Source organism: Paroedura picta, chromosome 2 (genome assembly GCF_049243985.1).
Source record: "Paroedura picta isolate Pp20150507F chromosome 2, Ppicta_v3.0, whole genome shotgun sequence".
NCBI lineage: Eukaryota > Metazoa > Chordata > Lepidosauria > Squamata > Gekkonidae > Paroedura > Paroedura picta.
The window spans coordinates 56,302,899-56,325,706 of record NC_135370.1 but is presented as its reverse complement, the minus strand read 5'-3'; the positions used below and the strand labels follow the sequence as shown (position 1 = coordinate 56,325,706).

Here is a 22,808-nt window from a genome sequence, read left to right as displayed (position 1 = left end):
ACAAATGCTGCAGAGCATTAATTGGGAGCATCGAGCAAGATACTTCTCTTTGATTTTTAATGGCAGATCATTTACACTATTATTCTTGCCTGCAAGGACAAACAATCAAATTAATTGCATAAAAGGTAATAAATGATTCGTAAACACTTTGCAGCAGGATTAGTTTGCAGGTAATTAAGAGTAATGGCTGATCTGAGATGTGCCTGGGTGCCCGCTCCCCTGGCGAGTCGTAGAGGTTTCAACAAGGTTGCCCTGTGAAATTATACCACAAGCTGATAAATATCAGATTAATAGCATTGACTCAATTCAGGCTCAGTGCAACAGCAGAATGCCAAGTTTTTCCTGGCAGATGTCCACGGAGAAAACACTTTGGGTCAAGTTCTGTGCACTTTCTCACATTGCCTGAGGGAGCCACAAGAACTGCACCGCAGTCTGTCTGGAAGGGTGCCAGTGTTACGTGAGGTGAAGGCGCAGCAGAATGGAGCTTCTGAGCTGCGGTGGCTCAAGTCTGCTTCTGAATCGTCAGGAGGAAAGAATGAGTTCTCAGTCCCGCTTCTGACATTTCCTCGCGTTCTGCCTTCCATGGCAGCTGCAAGCCTGTGCATTCGAACTACTGCCTGTGTAGTTAATGGTCTTTTAAATGGGAGAAGATAGAGGCCTCCGTGGAAGGATGTCACTGGGAAAATCCTCAATATTTATGAAAGCAGGGTTTTTTTCCCCTTAGAATTCTTTTCACCAGCCTTCTGGATACCTCCTTCTGCAGGTTTAAAACTGCTACTCATCATTCATTAAATATAATCAGAGATATGTACCTGAACTTTTAATGTGGGTTTAATTTTCGTATTCAGAAGCCAAGGACTATTTTTTCTGCTTTATTGCTTGTCTCATTTCTCTTTCCTTGGAATCAATAAGAGGGCTGCTTTTGGCATCGAATGGCCTAGAATTTGCCGCTCTTTGGGTGGTATAATTCTGCCGCTCTTAAATCACTTCAAGTAACCCCATTAGCCTCAGTGTCACTACCATCCATGATGAAGTGTAGCAGGTTAAGACACTTACAAGTATGTGCTGACATAATTGGCCTTTAAGAGTGTCTAAAACAATTAAATTACTGAACATGCTGCCTGTTCTTTTGGCTGCCCTCAAAGGTGTCCTTGTCACTAAGAAGGAGGTTGGACAGGGACAGGCTCAATAGCTTGGCTTTTCCCACCACCAATAGGTAAGTTCTTACATGGCCAGTCAGATTTGTGGCAGCTTGTGCTAGAAATAACTCACCATAGACTAAGATGAGACACTTCAATGCAGGGGTAGTCAAACTGCGGCCCTCCAGATGTCCATGGACTACAATTCCCAGGAGCCCCCTGCCAGCGAATGCATGGACATCTGGAGGGCCACAGTTTGACTACCCCTGCTTTAATGTTTTATTGGCAGAGTTGGGATTTTTTGTTTTATAAGAATAGGAATATGGAAGCTGCATATGGGCAGTGCAGTCCTAGACACCAGTCTAAGCTCATTGCATAGCATTGCACTTAATTGAGAGCAAGCCATTGAATGAGATAGGCTAGTTAAGTTCCCAGCACCCCACATATTAAGATAGAAAGGAGCAACATTTAAATGCAATCCTATTCAGAATTAACCTAGTCTAAGTTCATTGGTTTCAGCAGGCATAGTCGTGAGTAACTGCACAGAATTGCACACAGTGTACAATACACAAAAGGGCTGGCAGTTAAATCAAATTAAACTGAGCTGATAAGTGTAGTTTTCCTTCTTTCATGTAGGATTGGAGAGCCAGCATGGTGTAGTGGTTAGGAGTGCAGAGTTCTAATCTGGCGAGCCGGGTTTGATTCTGTGCTCTCCCACATGCAACCAGCTGGGTGACCTTGGGCTCGCCAGGGCACTGATAAAACTGTTCTGACCAATCAGGAATATCAGAGTTCTCTCAGCCTCACCCATCCCACAGGGTATCTGTTGTGGGGAGAGGAAAGGGAAGGTGACTGTAAACCACCTTGAGACTCCTTCTGGTAGAGAAAAGTGGCATATAAGAACCAATTCTTCTCTTCTTCTATAATGAGAGCCAGTTCTAGCCTTGGCTCCCTTTTCATGCAGGAGGCTGTATTCTCATTTACATACTTTAATTTAGAAAACATTTAGCTACTTCTGCCAAAAATGTCACAAGGCTCCACCATGCACTCTCATAATTAGTCTGCCATAGCCCTGGGTTTGTGAAAATCCAAGACAGCCTTTCTCAACCTTTTTACTGTTGAGAAACCTCTGAAACATTCTTCAAGCTTCAAGAAACCCCAGAAGTGGTGTGATCATTTAGAACATGGTTGGGAACAATAGCTGTGTACACACCCACCTAGGCCCCCTCCCCTTCCCACCCTATCCAGCTCCATCATTGGCCATGGGGGGGCAGTCAAAATGACCATATGTGGTCATATCACCTGACAAATGTTTAACAAATTTTTATTTTTATATTATATTATACTATACTATACTATATTACATTACATTACATTACATTATACTCCCACCAATTCAGGAAACCCTTCCAGGACCATCAAGAAACCCCAGAGTTTCATGAAACCCTAGATGAGAAAGTCTGGTATAAGGCATCACCAGATGAATTAATTTATTATTATTATTTATTGGGGGGGGAATTATTCTGCCTCTCCAGGAATCTGCTTCAGAGGGCTTACAAAATAAAAACCATGAATAAACAGGTGATAGTAATTAAAATCCATCCGAGCCTATAAACCTGCATAAAGGCCTGATGCCTAAAAGAAAGCAAAGTAGGTCCAGGCAAGATCAGGGGGACCAGGATTCTGTAAGCAAGGTGCCACTGCTTTAAAAAAGCCCAGTCTGTCTCACCTCTGAAGTTGGGGGCATGAAGAGCAGAGCTTGAGAGTCAAATAACTGAACCCAGTCATTGATGTTCACGCAAACCGACTGATATTGTCAGATTTCCACTCTTCTCTTACCTGCTTACATGATCGTTTCATTTCTCAGTTTCTCAGGCCCTTATCTAACCCACACTGGTATCATTTACCGGGTAATGATTTTTACCTTAATTAATTAACAGGAAAAAATAGTCTCTTAGTGACAGTGATTGGACTAAATGGGCTTTTGGGTCCTTTCCACTTTTATAATTCTTCAGTACAATTTCCAAATTCAGACAAATTAAATATGTGCACTGCAGCACAAAGATAAATTCTGCTTTGTTTAATCAGGACAGTGATCAATGATATCTGAACTGAGTTTATTAAATTACTAAAATAAAGCTGGAGGCTAGGTAAAGACTTTTCTGAATTATGGTTAAGGGTTTCTTAAGCATTAATCATCAGATAATGTCTGAGATACACCCCTAGATCCTTCTCTGAGCTCATGTGGAAGTCTGACAGAAAAGAAATAAAATACATCACAGAATTTGTTTTCCTCAGAAGTGGATTTGGTAGCTCTATTTTCTCTTTACCTTATGCAACTTCAGACACCAATGAATCAAGCAGCTGATTAAACCAAACAGCAACCTGGATATCTTTGCGGTTTGACCCACTGTGACAAATCCCAACTGGTTGTATGGTTTCCTCCTGCAAAATTACACAGATGTTTTAGAATTACTGCCATCTGGAAGGACATGACATGACCTAATCGAGGTTATTCATCCCTCTGTTAACGTCTTTTCTATCCTGTTTTTGCAGCCTTGTGATCCTAATATAATGCAAACCCGAACACGACAAGTGTTGCGATCTCCTTTGAATCCCAAAACCTGCCCTGAAGATACTCAAATGTGGCCTTGTGTTTTAAATCAAAATTGTTTTCAGTATCATTACAATGTAACAGGTAAGTACACTTCATTGGGTTTTGGAACAAATTCAGCTCCCTTATGCTTCTGTCCAATGGAGAGGGCTGGATCAGGGGTAGTCAAACTGTGGCCCTCCAAATGTCCATGGACTATAATTCCATGGACTATAATTGTAGTTCATGGAAATCTGGAGGGCCACAGTTTGACTACCTCAGGGCTGGATGATAAAAGAGGGAATGGAAGATAGATACTGGGGAGACTGATTTCAAGTCAACGGTGACGCTTGCTAGAACCAAGAACAACTTCTTGTTTCTCATCCTAAGGTACCTCCTTTATGCTGGTGTTAATTGCTATGAGGTTGACTGAGAATTGAAAAATGCTTTGTACACTGGAAAGCGCTACGGAATTGAGAAGTAATAATATAAATATGTGTTCAAGCAGAAATTGTATAAGCGGCCCTGTATTTAAAAATGCCTAACTGTTCACTCTCCAGGCATGCTTGTATTTTCAATTAATATCTACTTAGTACAGCCACCTGATGCCTCTTCTGTAAGAAGTAAGTCACACTGAGTTCAGTGAGGCTGAATTCTGAGTAAGTGTGCCTAAGATTGCAGCCTTACTCTGCTAAAACTAGACCTGCTATTTTCCACTTACATAATTAACTGTAAGCAATAGCATATGAGTGCTTCCATTGACATGTCTGAGGCTATTTCCGATGCTTGAGCATACAAAAGCTTCTTATGTTCTTATGAGTTATGTTACCATTGCAGACAAAAAATGTAATTATGCAAGAAATGGAGGGGGGGTGAGCAAAAACACAAGCATAAGTGGGTTACAAAAGTCTAATCAGTGGAAAACTTAGCATATTACTTCAGTTACTGAACATTACACGTGGTGGTGGAAAATACTATCAAGTCACAACAGACTATTTGGTGAGACGGTAGGGTTTTCAAGGTAAGAGATGTTTAGATGTGGTTTGCCATAGACTGCCTCCATGTCATGTTCCTGGTTTTCCTTGCAGGTCTCCTAACCAAATACTACTCAGGGCCAGCCCTGTTTAGAAGAAGAGCTGGTTTATTATACCCAATGTTTTACTACCTGAAGGGAGTATCAAAGTGGTTTACAAACACTTTTCCCTTCCTCTCCCCACAATCTGTAGGCGGGAGCTCTAAGAGAACTGCTTGGCAATAATAGCTATAAGAGAACTGTGACTAGCCATAGATCATCCAGCTGGCTTCATGTGGAGGAGTGGAGAATCAAACCTGGTTCTCCATATTAGAATTTGCTGCTCTTTAACCACTATACCATCCTGGCTCTCAATGAGTATCTAAACAAAGTAACAACTGAGAACCAGTGTGGACTAGTTGGACTAATCTGGGAGTGTTGGAACTAGGACCTGGGAGAGCCAGGTCTAAATCCTTACACAGCCATGAAGCTTTCTAGGTCGTCAAGGTCAAATTGTCTTTCACCTTAACACAAATCACATGGTGGTTGTCAAGATAAAATGGAGGAGGGAGAATAATATATACCTCCTTGAGCTCCTTTGAACAAGGGCAGGACAAAAGTAGGCTAAATAAATAAAAACCTAATTGCTCAGAGGTCTGAGCAATAAAAGTCAGAGCCATTCCACAACTGATAAAAGAAGTGAAATTCTTATCTTTTGTAAACGCCATATTTTTTGGCATTTTGCATGACGTCGTGAACAGCCAGTGTTACAGCAGCAACCCGGCAGCTATATCCTCCATTTTAAAGCACTTGCAGGGGAATCACATAAACTGGATTCCCCCTGCCATGTAGCACAAGCAGGAGGAGAGCAGCCAGCAAGCCACTTGCAAAAGACACATGCGTTAATGAAGTGGCCAAAGTAGCGAGATCTCCAGCTCCAGTGCCCGCCTTCGAGCCAACCTTCCTCTCTCTTTACCCGGAAGAGGGCTTTAAAAAAAAACTGCCTGGAGCAACGAATAGGCACACAATTGCCCAGGCAGAGCACAAAATAAACTTCCCCACCAGTTTGCCCATAAAGCATGCCTCTTCCCCACCAAAAAAAAAATTGCCAACAAATATTTTTTAAGCTTCAAGGCTCTGGATTACAAGAGGGCTTGCAGTAAAAGGATCCCTATGCATCTATAAACAGATGCACACACTCTTTCTATAAATAGATGCATACACGTTTAAGCGGTTAAACACATAAGTCTCTTTTTAAACAAAAAATTAGCTGGCATCGCAGTCCCTTTAAAAGAGGGAGAAAGGTGATTGGCTGTCTGTCTTCATTGACAGGCGGGAAAGAGGAGGGTGTATAGCACGTTCCCCTCGTCTGCCATTTCAAGCAGGCGTGTGGAATGGCAAGACGTGTGTGACAGTAGCAGAGGAGCCAGGAGGTGAGGAATTCCTGGATGCACGTGGATTTTTAGTGTTACGCCATTGTGTTGGCATAAGGCTTTTTTTTTTACTGTGCGGAATGGCCCTTATTATATATGAACAATAACAGTCTAGGGGGAAATTTTACATTATTTGTCATTGAATAGGGGATCAAATAAACCTTCCTATGCTTAACATTTAACAGCTGGTCTCTGTTGTAAACATCAAAGTTGTAAAGCTGTACTGTTACATCAGTACAGGTCTTTAAAAATCATTGAAGAAGAATCAAAGCAACTACAAATGTAACCCCCAAATCAAGAAAAACAAATTAAAAGCAAACAGGCTGGAAGGATGTGACCTAAAAGAACTGAAAATTCTCTAGTATATCTAGAAGATTCCTCAGAATTAATAGGGGAGGGTCTTGGCCAAAGTATTCTTGTTAATTAGCATTCACAAAAATATGTGTCCATGCAAACTGACTATTTTAAAGATCACAGAGATGCAAAAAGGTATTGTCTGGATGAATAATCTTTTCCCTGACTCTTACACAAAGTTTCCTGTGATGTGCTCTTTCAAATTACTACTGCTGTAGAATGATAAAATGATAAAATGATAATCAAACACCTTTTCAATGAGCCATCCTAAGAAGAGGTGTACCCTTCCAAGTCCAGCAATACCCATTAATTTAGGAGTCGCTCTGTTTAGGATGGCACTGTAAAATAGTTCCTAGTGAATAGAACAGGATTTTTATAAGCATTTTATGGTGTTTTTTAACAATAATGAAACACAATGTTCTTTTGTTATAAAATTAAGGTAAAGAGCTTTGCCGTCACCAGGGAGGGGTGGCCAGTAGGTCTAAATAATAGTCATCATAACAACAACAACGAAGTAGCCCTTCAAAACAAAAGTGTATAATATTTTTCTTCAGTTGGAATGTATGACACTTGATAAACCATAGTCTGCTTTTAAATGATATATTTTATGGGCACTTCCAGTATGCTTAGAGATCAATTTTAAAAGTTTCCTTGGAAGTAAGTCCCATGCTCTTTAGTCACGCTTCCTCGTAGTGAAATGACTTTAGGATTACAGCTTTACAGGATGATGTAATCCAAAGAGATAAAGCTTGACCCTTAAAAATGAATCTCTTTGCTCCCAGTTGTGCGTATCAAAGATCATTCTTAACATAATGAAACTAACATGCACCCAGAATACTAGACGGGACTAAACACAGTTATTATTTATCTTTAGATTGGAGCACTTGTCAGCTAAGTGAAAATGCAATCTGCGGTGAAGGGATTAAGAATCGCCTTCTGAGTTGTGTACGCAGTGATGGGAAAACAGTGAACATGAACTACTGTGAGCAGGTGAGGTTTCATCTGGCACATCTATGCTATTGAAGTCTTTGGTAAGTTGTGCCACATAGTACAAACATTTTGTCACAGCCTCTTTTGGCTCATTAGTGTTTGAAAAAATATATTGTTAAATCATTGGCAAGGGGGTAAGGTTTTTGGTTTGTTTTGCTGTCAAGTTACAGTTTGATCTACTTAAACCCCATGAAGTTTTCAACGCAAGAGATATTCATAAGTGGTTTGCAAAGTATTTTCAGGAATAAGTGAATACATTTACTTGGTTTCTGCTGCCTGAGTACAGAATTTCGTAATTTCATGTGTCATGGAATTCCACACTATCTAGATCAGCCTTTCTCAATTTTTTTACCATTGAGAAATCTCTGAAACATTCTTCAGGCTTCGAGAACACCCAGAAGTAGCGCGATCGTGTAGAACAGGGGTAGTCAAACTGCGAATGCTGGCGGGGGCTTCTGGGAATTGTAGTCCATGGACATCTGGAGGGCTGCAGTAGTCACCCCTGGTGTAGAATATGATTGGGAAGCATACACCAGGAGCCTCCCCCCTTCCCAGCCCCATCCAGGCCCATCATTGGCCATTGTGGGAGGGGGGGCAGGTTGTAATGGTCACATCACCCAATAAATGTTTAACACATTTTAAAAATATATAACAACCTAATTAACTCCCACCCACTCAAGAAATCCATCCATTGTTGTCAAGAAGCCCCAGGATTTCACAAAACCTTGGTTGAAGAAACCTGAGCGAGATACAACTTCACGTGGTGAACAGATACCTGAAATCTTCATTCCTCCATGTGAATAAAAATTTAGGAATACAAAACATATAGACAACACATGTAGAATAAAACTCTGGCACCATTTTAGATGTATTTACAGCCTCCTTCCCCCCCCCCCCAAAGCTGCATTCGTGAATACATGAATAACTACCCAATGCATCTCCTTGTTTTTGAAAAATAATACTTATATCATTGTAATTGTTACACAAAAGGAATGTGCTTGGTGCTCAATGAGACAATGAAATAATACATTCCATGTACAGAAAGCTTGCAGTTGAAGGATGGGTCCCATAGATGTTGAGGTGGTAGAATGAAAGAACCAAAGATACAAAATTCGGTACGCATAGTGCTGGTGCTATACAAAAGAGGAAAAACCGCTGTGTAATAACAACGCTTCTTGATAAGAATTTACAGAACATAGAGTTTATCCAGTGCTTTAAAAGCACAAACATAACATCACAATTCTACAAAGTGATGTATAACTGTAGGAAATACAAAATCCAAATGAGGAACCGGTAAAGCATGCATTTCTCTTGCGACTGCTTCCTCAGTGGACCCCAACCAAAACCTTTTTTACTGCACAAGTGCCTAGCGGCCTCTATTCATGTCCTAATAGTAATCTTCATAGTTTTATTACAGAGTAACATTTCCTAAAACATGTAAAGGACTGTGAAGTAATAGTAGTGGTAATGAGGTGGTAGTCTGGGCTATAGTCTTCAGAATGCAAGGGAGGGAGCTTTTAGTATTGTAAAGTTAAAGGAGAGTTCTAGCTTAGCTTTTTACATGCTGTTCAAGTTTTCCACTTACAGGTAAATTATTAATGTATGCGAACTTTGGGGGAAAAAATGTATTCCTTTGTTGTCTGAAGTGGTACCAACCTACCACCTCAGTACTCTGCCATAACATTCTGCTGTATGTGAGTGCTTCTGTGTTGAAGCCATCATGCTCCAGATCCAGACAGTACTGATGGTGTCAAAGTGTAAAAAAAGTGAGACAGTATGAACACCTCATATTTGACCAATTCTCCAATCACTTAAATGAGCTTTGATTGGTTGCCTATTTCAAAGTCAGCTAAAAATGTGCCCCAGCATGTGGTACCTTGACCCAAATCAGTGTGAAAATCAGCATATTTCTTTTAAAAAATTATTTCCGCCATCAATGACAAGCAAGTGACTTGTTCTGGTTTTTGTTGTTGTTGTCTATAGCTAAATTTGAAGAAACCTGAAAAAATGACTACTCCCTGCCTTGTGGAATGTGTAGTAAATTGCCAGCTGTCAGAGTGGTCTGCCTGGTCAGAATGTTCACATTCATGTGGCCTTTCAGGTAACTTGTTGACCAGTGTTCTGCTTACTTTCTTTGAACAGTAGTATACTGAAGTGTTGTCAGTAAGATGTTTTCCCAAAGACATAAGTTTCACGAATGTAATAGAAGTAGAACATAATATCATACACGTCGAATGTTGCGCCTTTCCTGGTGTTTTTAGCAAGAATTTGTTTTTAGAAGGTGTCTCTTAAAATACAAGGACAGCAAGTGGGGCTCTTATCTAGGAGGGCATCTGTTTGGCCTTTGCAAATCCAATTGACTATGCAGACCACCACACTGCTGGTTTTACTCTCTGCCACTTCTCTTTCTCAGAGAAATTATCCCTCTTCTTCCCTGTACTTGGGCTTTCTCTTGGTGGGTAGCCCCACCCACAGCAACCGTGTTTTATCTGGCTCTGCTTCCTGTGGCAGCCATTTTATGGTTGCTCTCCACATTCTGTCACAGAACTAGCTGCACTGGCAGAATCGAGAGGAAAGAACAATGTCACCATTTTGCCTCCCTGTTATTAATCTACATGGACCCCCCAAGCCCAGAAATTTACTTTCCAGATTGTAGAAAGGAAAGAAGAGGGGAACATGCAGGAGATCAGTGTTCTTTCCATTGATGGTAATCAGAATTCAAACCATACAGCTAAAGGTACACTATATCAAAACAGTGTTCTCTATATCAATAAACAGTGTCTGTTTTTTTATAAAGGAAGTGTTTGAAATGAAATGTTGTTCAAACCATGTATGTTATGATATTCTTTCTTCTCAGAAACACAAGGTGCAAATTTACCACCCAGATTTACTGTCACTCAATCCTAGCAGTGTCTCTGCCCCATCCATCAGGAACTATAATATAAACTTAATATGATGGTGACTTTGTTAGTCACTCTGTTGTTTTGTGCTCAGGTTTTATGTGAAGGAAGTGCAATTTCCTGCTTGTACTACAGTAAAAGTGGTGCTCACTTCTCCTGAGACTAGTTTGTAGGTGATAAAAGGAAAACATTTTGATTTCTGTAACTTAGGATCAGGAGAAGGGGTTTCCTCTCAGACCCAATATATAGAGACTGTTTTTAATGGACACTGTGGTTTCTCTCTCTCTCTCTCTCTCTCTCTCTCTCTCTGGGTGTTAATGGTGGTCATTTGGACATGTATATAACTTGCCATAAGAAATGAATTGTAAACCTTCCCATTGTAACCTCAGACTAACTTATTTGAACATTTAGTATGGAATAACCAGTTCAGAGTCTCAAGAGTTAATTTTAAATCGCCCATGCTGCTTGTCAGTCCATCTCTTCCATTTCATTAAAAGGCAGTAATTTTTAAGTGTCAACCAGATTGAGCAGTTCAACCAGATGGGGATTGATAGTTGGTCCAGGGACCAGTGCTCTGCAAGTCAAGTAAGACTCATTGTTTTGTGAATCATCTAGGAAGTAAAGCTTCAGTACCCAGACTAGGGATGGAAATTACATTTCTCAGAAACTAGATGGGTTGTCCTGTGTAATAGATGTCTACAGCTAATTGTCTATCCAAAGCAATCTGCATTTGAACACTGTAAATCTGAATGTGTATCTTCTACATTTATATTTATAAAATATTCATATTTATAAAAAAACAAGGATGTAGTTGAGTTAAAATGATTTGTGCTAAAGTTTTCCAAAAATAATGGCTGGTTTCTTGTCATTTTAGGGCCTACCCAAAGATACCAAAATATACTTCAGACCTGCTAAGCTTTTCAGTAAACTGTGTCTTCCTCAGGGTGACATACTATAATTTAGAACCAATTTGATTCTAATGGCACAGTTAGCATGACAGCTACTGTATGCACTAACTTCTAGGCACCAGTTCTGGGTGCAGACCAGTGGCTTGCAGAAAACACTGTTTTTTAGAACATTTTAGAACACTGTTTTTAGAACAGAAAGCACTTTAGAAGCCATGCTTAGAATAGCATTGGGGGAAAAAATCAATGACAGCAGAGTTCAGCACAAGTCATTGGCCTACAAGGGTCACCTCTCCACATGTGGTACTAATGGCCATGAGTCAGAGATCTTGGTGTCTATCTCTCCAGAGAATTGGCCCCTGATTTGCTCATGAGTTTTGACATGGTTAGCAGTCTGCAGGGTCACAAAGAGATTCTGTGTTTGTGCCTTGCACACTGGTACTTATAATATCAGGATCTGTTAAAAGTTGACAAGACTAATATGAGCGTGGATGCTGCTACTGTTCCTAAGACTTAGACAAACCTTTGAGGTCTTTTCCTACAAGACAAGTTTGTGATCCTTCTGAATTGTACTGTCATGTGGGTACAGTTGAAGTGCAGCAAATACAAGCAGAAAGATGGTTGTCCCCACAGGAAGATAGGTTCAGGTGGGTAGCTGTGTTGGTCCGAAGCAGCAGAACAAAGTTTAAGTCCAATGAAACCTTTAAGACTAACAAAGTTTTATTTGAGGAATACGCTTTTGTGTGCATACCCACTTCTCCAGATACAGATGACTGTCCCCAAATGAATCAACAAAACAAAGGGATGAGGCAATAGGTACTACTGCACACGGAAATATGGGCACATTCTTGGGTGGGGGGGTTCTAACAATGTAAATATTAATCCATGCATTTCTTGATAATTTCAAGTACAAAATAATAGCTGATGAGTGCAAAGGACAAACAATTAGGGCCTTTCCACAGTTGTCTGTATTCTCTGGGTTTCCTTCGTATTGGTCTCTGGAAGTTGACCGAATTTGCACCTCGCTGTCCACACATGTCATCTCTGAATGGCAATGCTGAGGATTGGTTTTGCGCCATGACCTTCGCATATCCTTCGGAGACACTGGTGGTCAGTTCCGCCTCCCATGCTATTTTTGGAGGCACCTGGTTCCTTCCTTTTCTTTTGTTTACTCTCATCACCAACCTCCCTCCCCCTCCCCCTCCTTTCTTCCCCTTCCTGTGGGAAAGTGCCCAAGCACTCCCCTTTTCCACATGCTGTGTGGCTCACCCCCCCTCCCCAGAATTCTCAGAAGCAATGGAAATTAAAAGACACCTTGGGGAAAAAAACGGTAGGTGCTTGCAAGCATCCTGTGCCATCAATTTCCTTCCCCTTCCCCCCATTTAATGTATGTTTTTATTTTTCAAAAGAACAATCATTACATTAGGTCACTCTTTTCCTTTTTCCTTTTTTTCTTTTTTTGTACTTTGGGAAAGCCGTGGGAGGCTGCTGGATTAAATTTTAAATGTTCATAGCCTCCCTGCTTTGAAACTGACCACAACTGGATTTTTCTTCATGCAATTGACAAAGAGCATTCAATCTTGCTGGAGGGGGTGATGGGGAGACAGTGTATGTGTTCTGCCTGTGGTATTTTGGAACGATGATATAACATAATCCTTTTCATATCATCACCAGTTAAACCATATAAAACCCAAACTGACTTGCTCAGCCAATGCCTGATTGGTCCTTATCCAGGACTGGCCTGCACAGGATGTTTAGACCCAGTCAGGAGGTAGCCCTCAGCCAGGAATAGCTTAATAAGGAATTAGCTCTCCATCTCCAACTTCTTGCTGGTTTCAGAAGTTTCCTGGGTGGAAGAGAAGCCAGACTCATAACATGCCCTGCTGCCTTAGAGTTGCCCTGGCCTTCTGACCTCTTTCAACTTGGGGGGGGGGGGCAGCCTCAACAAGCCTTCTGGAGGTGGGGGCTGCAAAAGGCCCAGAAATGCCCCCTGCCAGCCCTCTGAGATCCAGGGTGCCAAGGAAATGCCTCTGCCCTGGAAATGTTTATTCACAAGTAAGTGATGGCCCTCATCCAGGAATGGCCTACCCTGGTAGTTTAGCCCCAATCAGGAATCACCCCTCAGCCAGGAGGGCCTTAACAAGGGCTCTCCACCTCCAACTTCCTGCCGGTTTCAGAAGTGTGCTAGGTAGAAGAGGAGCCAGCCTTGGAGTATGCCTTGCTGCCCAAAAGTTACCATGGCCTCCTGGCCTATTTCAACTCAGAGGACACGGGAAAGGAGCTTGGGATAGCCTCTGCAAACCTTCTGTAGGTGGGGGACTGCAGAAGGCCCAGAAACAGCCCTCTGCTGACCCTCTGGGATCCAGAATGCCAAGGAAATGCCTCAACCCTGGAAATGTTTAATCAGGAGTAAGTGATGGGCCTCATTCTGGAATGTCCCACCCTGGTAGGTTAGCCCCAATCAGGAGGCAGCCATCAGCCACGAAGCACTCTTGACCTCCAACTTCCTGCCATTTTCAGAAGTTTGCTGCCTGGGAGACGATCCGGTTTCAGAACATGTCCAGTTGCCAGTACATTGCCATGGTCTCTTTCAGCTCAGTGAACTTGGGGGGGGGGGAGCTGGCATAGCCTCTGCTTTCCTTCTGGAGGTGGGGGACTGATCTCTGCAGTCTTTAGAAGAGGTTCCATTCTGGGGGTGACGGGGATACTAGCCTCCAGCTGGGACCTGGAGATCCCACTTCTGGGGTTTCTTCAAGCCTGAAGAATGTCTCAGGGGTTTCTCAATGGTAAAAAAGTTGACAAAAATGGACATAGAGGCAGTGATTGAGAACTGATAAATCCTCCATAAGTTCTTTGCCAACCAATTTGATTGTAGCATACAACTGTTTTTTTATTTACTCTAATATTGAACTGAACTAAAGAACGTACCCACTGAAAGGTTTTCAGTTCTTTAAGCACATTTTGCTATCAATTAAATATGTAACAAGTTTATGAATTATTTCAGGTTTATTATTAGCAATTGCTGCCCCCCAGTATTTCTCTTTGTTTCCCACCTGGAGCCTGGCATTCCTGGAACTCCATGGGATCCAAAGCCAGAACTTTACTCTGGGGGGGACTGATCTCTGTAGCCTGGAAATGATCCTGCAACCTCTCTGCCACAGAGTTCCCCTTCCCAAGCAAGCCCTTTTATCTCCAGGAACCTGGAGATGAGTTGTTGTTGTTGTAGAGTCCCCCTTCCAAAACAGCCATTTCCCCCCTGGGGAGCTGGTCTTACTTGTCCAATTCCAGGAGATTTCCAGGCCACAGCTGGAAGTTGGTGACCCCTGGGTCAGGAATGTCCCTTGAGTAAGGTGACCAGATTGTCCCACTTTTGGAGGGATATTTGGGGGTACCTGGCAAATTGTACTTATGTTGAAATCAAAAATATATATTACAATACTATTTTTGCATTCTATGCGTTCTATGAAACTTTTTGTTGCTCCATATAGAACAAATTTTTAATCAAGAACCCTCCCCCCCGGTCAATGGTGTCCCGGTTTACCAATATTAGAATCTGGTCACCTTACCCTTGAGGTTTGGAGGCGGGGCCTCAAGAGTCCAAGAATGGGCAGGAGCTTTTGCCATGTAGCCAGCGCCCAGGAAGGTGACTTCTTGATTGTAATCCAGCAGGAAGCAAATCTTGATGTCATATCCAACAGGTTAGAAATCAGGACAGCTGTCAGCATGTACACACAAACAGACATACGCAGACCACATGCAGCCCTGTTGGTCGTTATCTGCAGGACCTCACTCTACTACATTTGCTGAAATGTCCAAAGGTCTTAAAGACACAGCAATTAAGTCTTGGTGTAGATTTCTAGGGCAGCCATGTCCTTGGGGGTGTATGGGAATGTTTCTTCCAAACAGAGGCTAGGTTAACAGACTTCAGCATTGAGCATTTCTGTAAAGAAAATGATTTTCTCAGTATTGCTGCCACTGGATTTTGCTACAGTACAGAGAAAGAGTAAAAAAATAAATAAACTTGATAGATTCCATTTAAGAACATAATCCCAGGGGAGGCTACCTAGAGCAGTTTCAGGAAACTCCTTTAAAAACTGAGTCACTACTTTCATATCGTAATGATTTATTTATAGTAAGCACAGAAAGATGATGGCCAAGAGGCTACCTCGATAGGAAGAATGTGAACCTGTGGCTTATTTATGATCAAAATAGCTCCTTGGAAACATTTCAAGCAGTGTTCCAAAAAGCGTTTGCCAGAAATGGGATAATCCTACGGTGTCACAATGCTGGCTGTTGTTTTACCAGGACTGATGCTGTCCCATTTGTGATCTTATGTTCAACCAGCCAGAGCCAAAAAGCAAAAACAAATAGTGTTGCAACACTGGCGCCACCTCAACTGTTGTAGGCAACATGCAGGCAATCTGCAGTTATGATGATGACCACTACAATTATTCCTGTCTTATACATGTAAAGTACTAGCCAGGTAGGCTGATAGCCAAATCCAGATCAATACAGATGTACCCTTCAGGGCAGAATCCTGCAGCTAAAAAAGGACCACACCTTTCCCCACTTGTTTGCCTCTTGAGCTCTGCTCTGAGATTGATGCCATCAACTACCTCAAATTAGTCAGTATTTCTAAATGTGCCCTGACCTTAATACCCCAGATTAGCCCAGTTTTGTCAGATCTCAGAAACTAATCAGGGCCAGCTCCTGCTTAGTGTTTAGAAGGGAGTCCACCAAGTAGGGGAAATGCTGGGGAACTAGAGGTGGAGTTTGGAGAGGGGATGGACATCACTGATTTATACTGCCACTCTCCAAAACAGCCACTTTCTCTAGGGTCCATTGGTTGGATATTCATTGTAATTCTGTGAGGTTCTCTGGACCCCACCTGGGGGTTGGGAAACCTACCACCAAGGAATTCCAGGATTGCTAAGCAGAGGAAGGCAATGACAAGTCAGATTTTTATCCTAGTAACTGGGATTAAACAGTTGTGGTAAGAGAAATAGATTATCATAAACCACTTTGAGACTCCTTCGGGTAGTAGAAAAACAGGGTACAAGAAACCTGCTCTTTGTCTTCTTCTAAATAGAGACCTAGATTATTAGCCATAATCCACCAAAATGGAGCTTCATTATTCTGAAATAATATACTCAGGTACAGGAGGCTAATGACATGAAATCCTTCTTGGATATCCAGCTAGTGATTCCTGGAGAATGGTTGCTGGAGTGGGTGGACTTGATCCCAACAAGACCAGTCTTAGTATATCAGCAGTGCCATAAAAGTGATTATCTATCTATCTATCTATCTATCTATCTATCTATCTATCTATCTATCTATCTATCTATCTATCTATCTATCTATCTATCTATCTATCTATCTATCTATCTATCTATCTATCTATCTATCTATCTATTTATTGACCACCACTCCCAAAGGCTCATTGGTGGTTTACAAAATCCAGATAAAAATCTGTTAAAACCCCTGCTGAAATGGACTATCACAGCAATCATCAACACAATAGAAACAGCAAAGCAAGATGGCGGAACCCTCAACCCCCCTAGCTCAATACAAGAGGGAGGAGAAAGGAGAGACAAATCAGAATGGTATTCATTGTTGGCAACAGGGGAACCCCAATTGCTCTTCCTAACCTAACCTGGCCTCAACCATAGCCCTGGCGGAAGAGCTCCGTTTTGCAGGCCCTGCAGAAAGCAGAAAGTTCCTACAGGGACATTGCATATTTATTCCAGAAATAAATAATGTATAATTACTATTTATAATTGTTTTCAGTTTGAGATTTGCCAAAAGAATATGCAAATCAAAAATTGAGAAGAGTAAATTAGATAATGGATTTCAGTGTGCTTTCCAATTGCCATGTAGGCCCATTATGCACGGCCGCCGAAACGGCGATTTCGGGTCACATGGAAAACGCGGAGGGGGAAGACGCGACGCACACCGGCGGGGCGCGACGGCGGCAAAACCCAGAGTAACCGATATTATGCATGCGGCGATCCGGGCGCCGCTTCTGGTTGCGCCCCGGTCACCCGGAAGCTGCGCTTTCTTCCGCGTTTCACTGACGCGGCTTTTTCGGCGGCATGCACCGAAGCTGCAGCCGGTTGCAGCCGGCTCCGTGCGTTATCGGTGATTTTATTCGCCGCCATTCCACCCCGAATGTGCGCTAAAACCCCCGTGCATAATGGGTCTATGCCAGGATTTTGCCTCAGTAGAATAAATGCTGTGTGTTTATTTTTTTCCATTTTCCCCCTTCTTCTTGGTTCTATTGGACGTGGAAAAAATGGGGATTACGGGGAAAAAACCCAGATCTGAATACTTTACCAATATTGGGGTCTGGGAATTTTTCAGGAATCCTAAATGGGGGAGGATCCAATAGACCCAAACTGAAAAATACATTTGGGGGGTTGCACATCTGTAGCTTCAGTCCTCTGTGTGAGATAGCTGAATAAATTCCACTGAAGTCAATGAATCTGAGCATCTTGTTAACGTAAAATTGTAGCCATAAGCTTCCTTCACCTTGAAAAACAGCAGTTTTATTTTTTGATCCATTTAAAGTCCACATGCAGTTTCTTGCCATAGTCCAGTTAAAAGAGATGAAACAAGATTTTTCAGGGAAACAATGATCTGTATAAGAAGCATAGGAATGAAAAAAACAGAAAGGGTACAAAAGGAACGGAAGACATTGAGAGAATGTGCACTGTTCTAATATTATAAGCCCTGTTGGCACTAGGAATTATTACCTAGGTGCAGATGGATCTGTGTTTTTGGTGCCGGTAGGTATATGTTGGATTTGCACAAGCTTGTCACCTATTCTTTGTTAATTAGTAGCAGCTGATAGAAATACTTCACTGTTTCCTTAATTAAACTCATTTTCAGTTCCATCTCTCTAGGCAGAGGCTTAATGGAATTGATGACAAACTAGCATCTAGAGCTCCTTTTATGTCTCTTCACAGTATGTTAATCAATAAAGATAACGTAGATCATAATGAATGATTACACACAGAGAGAAATCCTTATTATGACGCTTGTTTCCTCTTCTGCAACCAACTTTTATAGAAATCTTGGTTTACAACTGACATAATTGGCATAGCATAACATCTTGTCCATGAACTCGTTTCATTAAAGCCCCAGTGATGGCCAGAGTCAATCAAGGGGGTTATTTTTAAACATACCGTAACATTTCTTGCAGTGTGATATCTTTCACGGAATAAGTTGTCATGAATTGTGGCATATTGCAGCAAATCAATAATTACAACAGTACTGCATTTTGCTCCAGCAATGGCTCGATGTTTCGACTGCATTTTTTTCCCGACAAAGGAAGTTCGAGTTTTTATGACAAAATTACATTTGTTGTAACTGAAAAATTGCAAGCCCTGTAATAGCCATTACTGTCCATAACCACTTTTACAATTTCCATTAAAAGCCTATTTATTTTCAGTGAAATATCCCTAACTTGGAAAATGGAACGAGAAATTAGGTTACCATTTCTGGAATAATAGTGCTGAATGCCATTCAGCAATCTCATTTTTTTAAAAAAGAAGATCCTCTGCTGCCCGTACACGGACAAAGGATGGAGGGAGGGATGTTTTCTCTTAAAATATTCCAAATAGAAGTCAGCTTGCTATTGAAAAGGAAACAGCCATGATTGCTTTGCATGGACAGGCTTCCCATTTTTATCAGGCTGAGTATCCAACAAAGACTCTCATTAAGTGAGGGAGTGGGGAAATCGGTAGGATGTATCTAATTATGACTTGCGGACATTTTGTGTTAATATTCTCTCATTGCTATATCAGTGTTATTATTGTTACAGCTTTGGAGCTTCCTTGTCAAGGGAAAGGGCAGGGGTATAGGCAGGAGTGAAATGCACTGGGAGCCAGTAACAGAGGTGTATTTTAGGTGAGGGAGCTGGGACACAAACCCTAGGTACCACATGGGGGGCAGGAGGGAGCAACCAGTGTAATGCCAGCTGCTGGTGGGTGCCCACCAGCAGCCCCAGGCATACTTCACATGAACCACAGATAACCTGAGACACAGACCAAATGCTGGCTTGTGCTTCAAGCCCTGGGTGGCTGGTGGGTGATTCCTCAGCACACTGATTCAGAAGGTCCAGCCCTCAATGAAGGCCTCTTTGTTTCTCTCCTGAGAAACATAAGCACTTCTGCCCGCTCTCTCCTGTAAGCCCTTTGTCATGACTAAAGGGGAGTTTTCATTTGTGTGCATGCATAAAGCACAAGAGCATGTGTACAGACACCTGTTGCATCCCCAGCATCCGTCCTGTGGATCCCACACTCTGTTTCCTACGAAGAAGAGTTTTAACCAAACACCCCCATTCCTTTTCTCCTTCTCTTTGGGTGGGACAGTGCTGCCTCAGAGCCTTACGTAGGAAAAGAAGCCAGGTAGGACTCAGAAGAAGACCCCCTCCAGCAGCAGGCTGGTGGAGGAGAGGGTCAGTTTTGTGTACTCTGGAAGGCTTTGGGGCCCACAGCTCCAGACTGAGGAGTGCTGAGCCCCTGCATTGATGAGGCTGTCTAGCAGTGTGTGAACACATTGTACAATGTGGTCTATTTCTGTCAGAATGAGCAGCTGGGGCCGGGGGCTGAAAGGAGGGCGACCGCTCCCCACCACCACCCTCCCCTTCCCCCCTAGAGCTGGAGGCGGCAGGACGATGGTTGACAGGGTGGACGGGGGCACAGGTGGGCTCTCTGGGTTGGCTACGAGGTTCAAGTCCCTGCTCCCTGTCACCAATCCCCACCCCTTTCCCCAGGCACCAAAATGGCTAGGTGCCACTTTTGTGTTGGCTGCCCAATATTAAAGCTATTCCTTTATTCTTTCTCATCGCAAATCATATACAAGCCCTCCCAGCACTCCAAATGAAAAAGCTGTTGTTCAAAAGCATGCCGGCTAAAGTTTGTGTGTTGGGCTGTGGCTAACAAGGCTGCGTATTGGATTGCAAGCTCAGAGTAAGCTCAAAAACATTTCTGCAACTAAATTTAATCATCATCTCTCTGCTTGTTTTAGGTCAGATGCTGCGTGCCCGGTCTGTAATTATGCAAGCCCAAGGAGAAGGAAGGCTGTGCCCAGCTGAGCTCACCCAGTACAGAAACTGTGCTGCAAAACCCTGCTACAGCTGGGTTCTCGGAGAGTGGTTCCCATGCAGAGTAGAGGTACTACTGGGTGCTTCTTTACAAACTGCCTATTTTCCCGTTCCATGAAACAACAATATATCTTTGAAAAGCTATAGGGGATTGTTGTTCGTAAGAAATCGAGGTGTATTCTGCCACAAAAGCAAGCCGTCAATTCAACACTAATTGTAATCACAAAGTTAAGAGGAATGTACATAGCTAACCGCACCCACATAGATCTTTTCGACAACAGTGAATTGAGATTATAGCCTGGTTAAATGTCTCTGAATGCTGTCGACTTTTGTGCTAAGAATATGGCGTAGCTGCTCTCTGTGTATCGGAAGACCTTGAAACGATATAGCTGTTGTAGGAAGTGCTGAGTGTGACTATTCTCTTTAGGGCAATTACTTTTTTTTAATGGTCTGAAAATGTAACCATTGGCATGAATTGTGGAGCATCAAACACACCTTTGCTTTGTCAGCATCATCTGTGCATCCTTCTCTGCCTTCACGCAAACTGCAGCTTCCTATGAGCATTTTCCACCTTCCCTTTTCATCTCATGGATTGGGCTTCATCTGAACATTTGATCCGTCATCTTGTGTTCACATAAAACGGACCTGGATTTTCCACACTCAACTATCTCCTGCCTGATATGAGGAGGATGAGTTCTGCTCAGCTTTTGTCATGTCAAACTAATTAGATCATAACTCAGGGAAAATGTGGCAGAAAGGAAGAGAGGCTTATAAAATAGTTACTGTTCCACGTTCCTGAGAGAAATACCTTTCCTCATGCATAACATCTTATTACTGCAGTCAAAGTCTAATAGCTTCAAGTCCAACTGGCCCCTTTTATCACCTGAGGCAGGACTTTGGCCTCTCTAACACAAGAAACATTTTCCTTACCCAGAAGACGATGGAACTGGACACAGGTTTGTCCGTAGACAGAGCAAATGAGCTGTAATGTGTGTGATGCCACGCTGAAGTGTATATTTGGTTTATGTATTTACTTGATACATTTTTGTGCTGCCTTTCCACCCAACGGAAGAGTCCCAAACTTTTAAATCATCATTAAAAAATTTAAAACAATTAAATAAAACATCCAAACACATAAAAGTAAGTCAGGAAAGCCTCCCCATTCTTTCTCTTAGTCTTGCACACCAGATGAATAACTTGACACAGCATGCTTCTGGTTTAGATGAACTGTCTGGGATGCTTCCAAGAGGACTGATCTATACAAGCCTACTTAGCATTTATTATTAATGTCCTAAGCGCTATTTTTGTACAAGATACCTCTGTTGTTTCTCTCAGGGTGGACAATGTGGGGATGGAGTCCAAGTACGGAACCTCACGTGTGTGGCCCATGATGGCTCCTTATCAGCAGTATCTAAACAGGTGGAGAGTGCTTTATGTGGAGATCTTCCACCTAAGGAGAGTGTGTTGCAGCTTCCGTGTTCTGTGCCTTGCCCAGGTAACTCCTTGTGACAGTACATCTAGAACTGTAATCATATTCTGTACAGATCTACAACATTTCTGTGCAAATGTTCTGTACAACATTTTGAGCCATTACATTTATTAGCCTGTCTTATGCATGTTTACAAGCTTGTCAGAAATAAGTTGATTTGGGGTCCAAGCAGGCATGATGCTGAAATATATGCTCCGCGCTTTTGAGGGGGAATAATAGCCACTGCATGGGTCTCCCAATTGTGATCAGAACCATGATGTGTAGGAGACGTGACAGTTAGAGGAAGCCTGTTCCACTGTTCCTTAGTGGAACAGGCTTCCTTGGGAGGTGGTGGGTTCTCCTTCCTTGGAAGTTTTTAAGCAGAGGCTAGGTAGCCACCTGACAGAAATGCTGATTCTGTGAACTTAGGCAGATTGTAAGTGGCTGGGCAGAAGGGGTTGTGTCCATGTTTGGCTCTTGTGACTCTTTCTTGCATACCGAGGGAAATGCTAATCACCACTTTGGCATTGGGAGGCGAATTTCCTCCAGGCCAGACTGGCCAGGGATTCTGGTTTTGTTTTTGTTTTTTTTGTTTTTTTGGGGGGGGGGGAGCATCATCTGGATATGGAATTGGGGCCACTGTGGTGGGAAGGTAGTTGTGAATTTCTGCAGGGGGTTGGACTAGATGACCCTGGAGGTACCTTCCAACTCTGTGATAACCATTCCATCCCTACATGGTCTTTCTAGTGGAAAAATGCCTTTGTTCATCTCTTTTTCTTTCCACTGCTTATACTAGGGGGTGGGTTTTTTTTTCAATTGACAAAAATATGATTGGGGGTAAAAGGCTTAACATAAACACACCCATACTACATTGTGGCCTTGATCTGTATGATGGGATCCTTTCTGGC

The 22,808-nt window shown here is 42.4% G+C and overlaps 1 protein-coding gene across 4 annotated transcripts in view; it reads left to right on the top strand.

Moving 5' to 3' along the window:
- The window catches only part of THSD7B (thrombospondin type 1 domain containing 7B), a 702,862-nt gene that overhangs the window by 666,045 nt on the left and 14,009 nt on the right, over positions 1-22,808 (top strand). For all 4 annotated transcript variants that reach the window (XM_077320192.1, XM_077320193.1, XM_077320190.1 and 1 more), the window contains 5 exons: positions 3,696-3,837; positions 7,406-7,521; positions 9,505-9,622; positions 20,357-20,502; positions 21,768-21,927. In XM_077320192.1, coding sequence (XP_077176307.1) covers positions 3,696-3,837; positions 7,406-7,521; positions 9,505-9,622; positions 20,357-20,502; positions 21,768-21,927 — 682 coding nt within the window. The remainder of the gene's footprint in view (positions 1-3,695; positions 3,838-7,405; positions 7,522-9,504; positions 9,623-20,356; positions 20,503-21,767; positions 21,928-22,808) is intronic.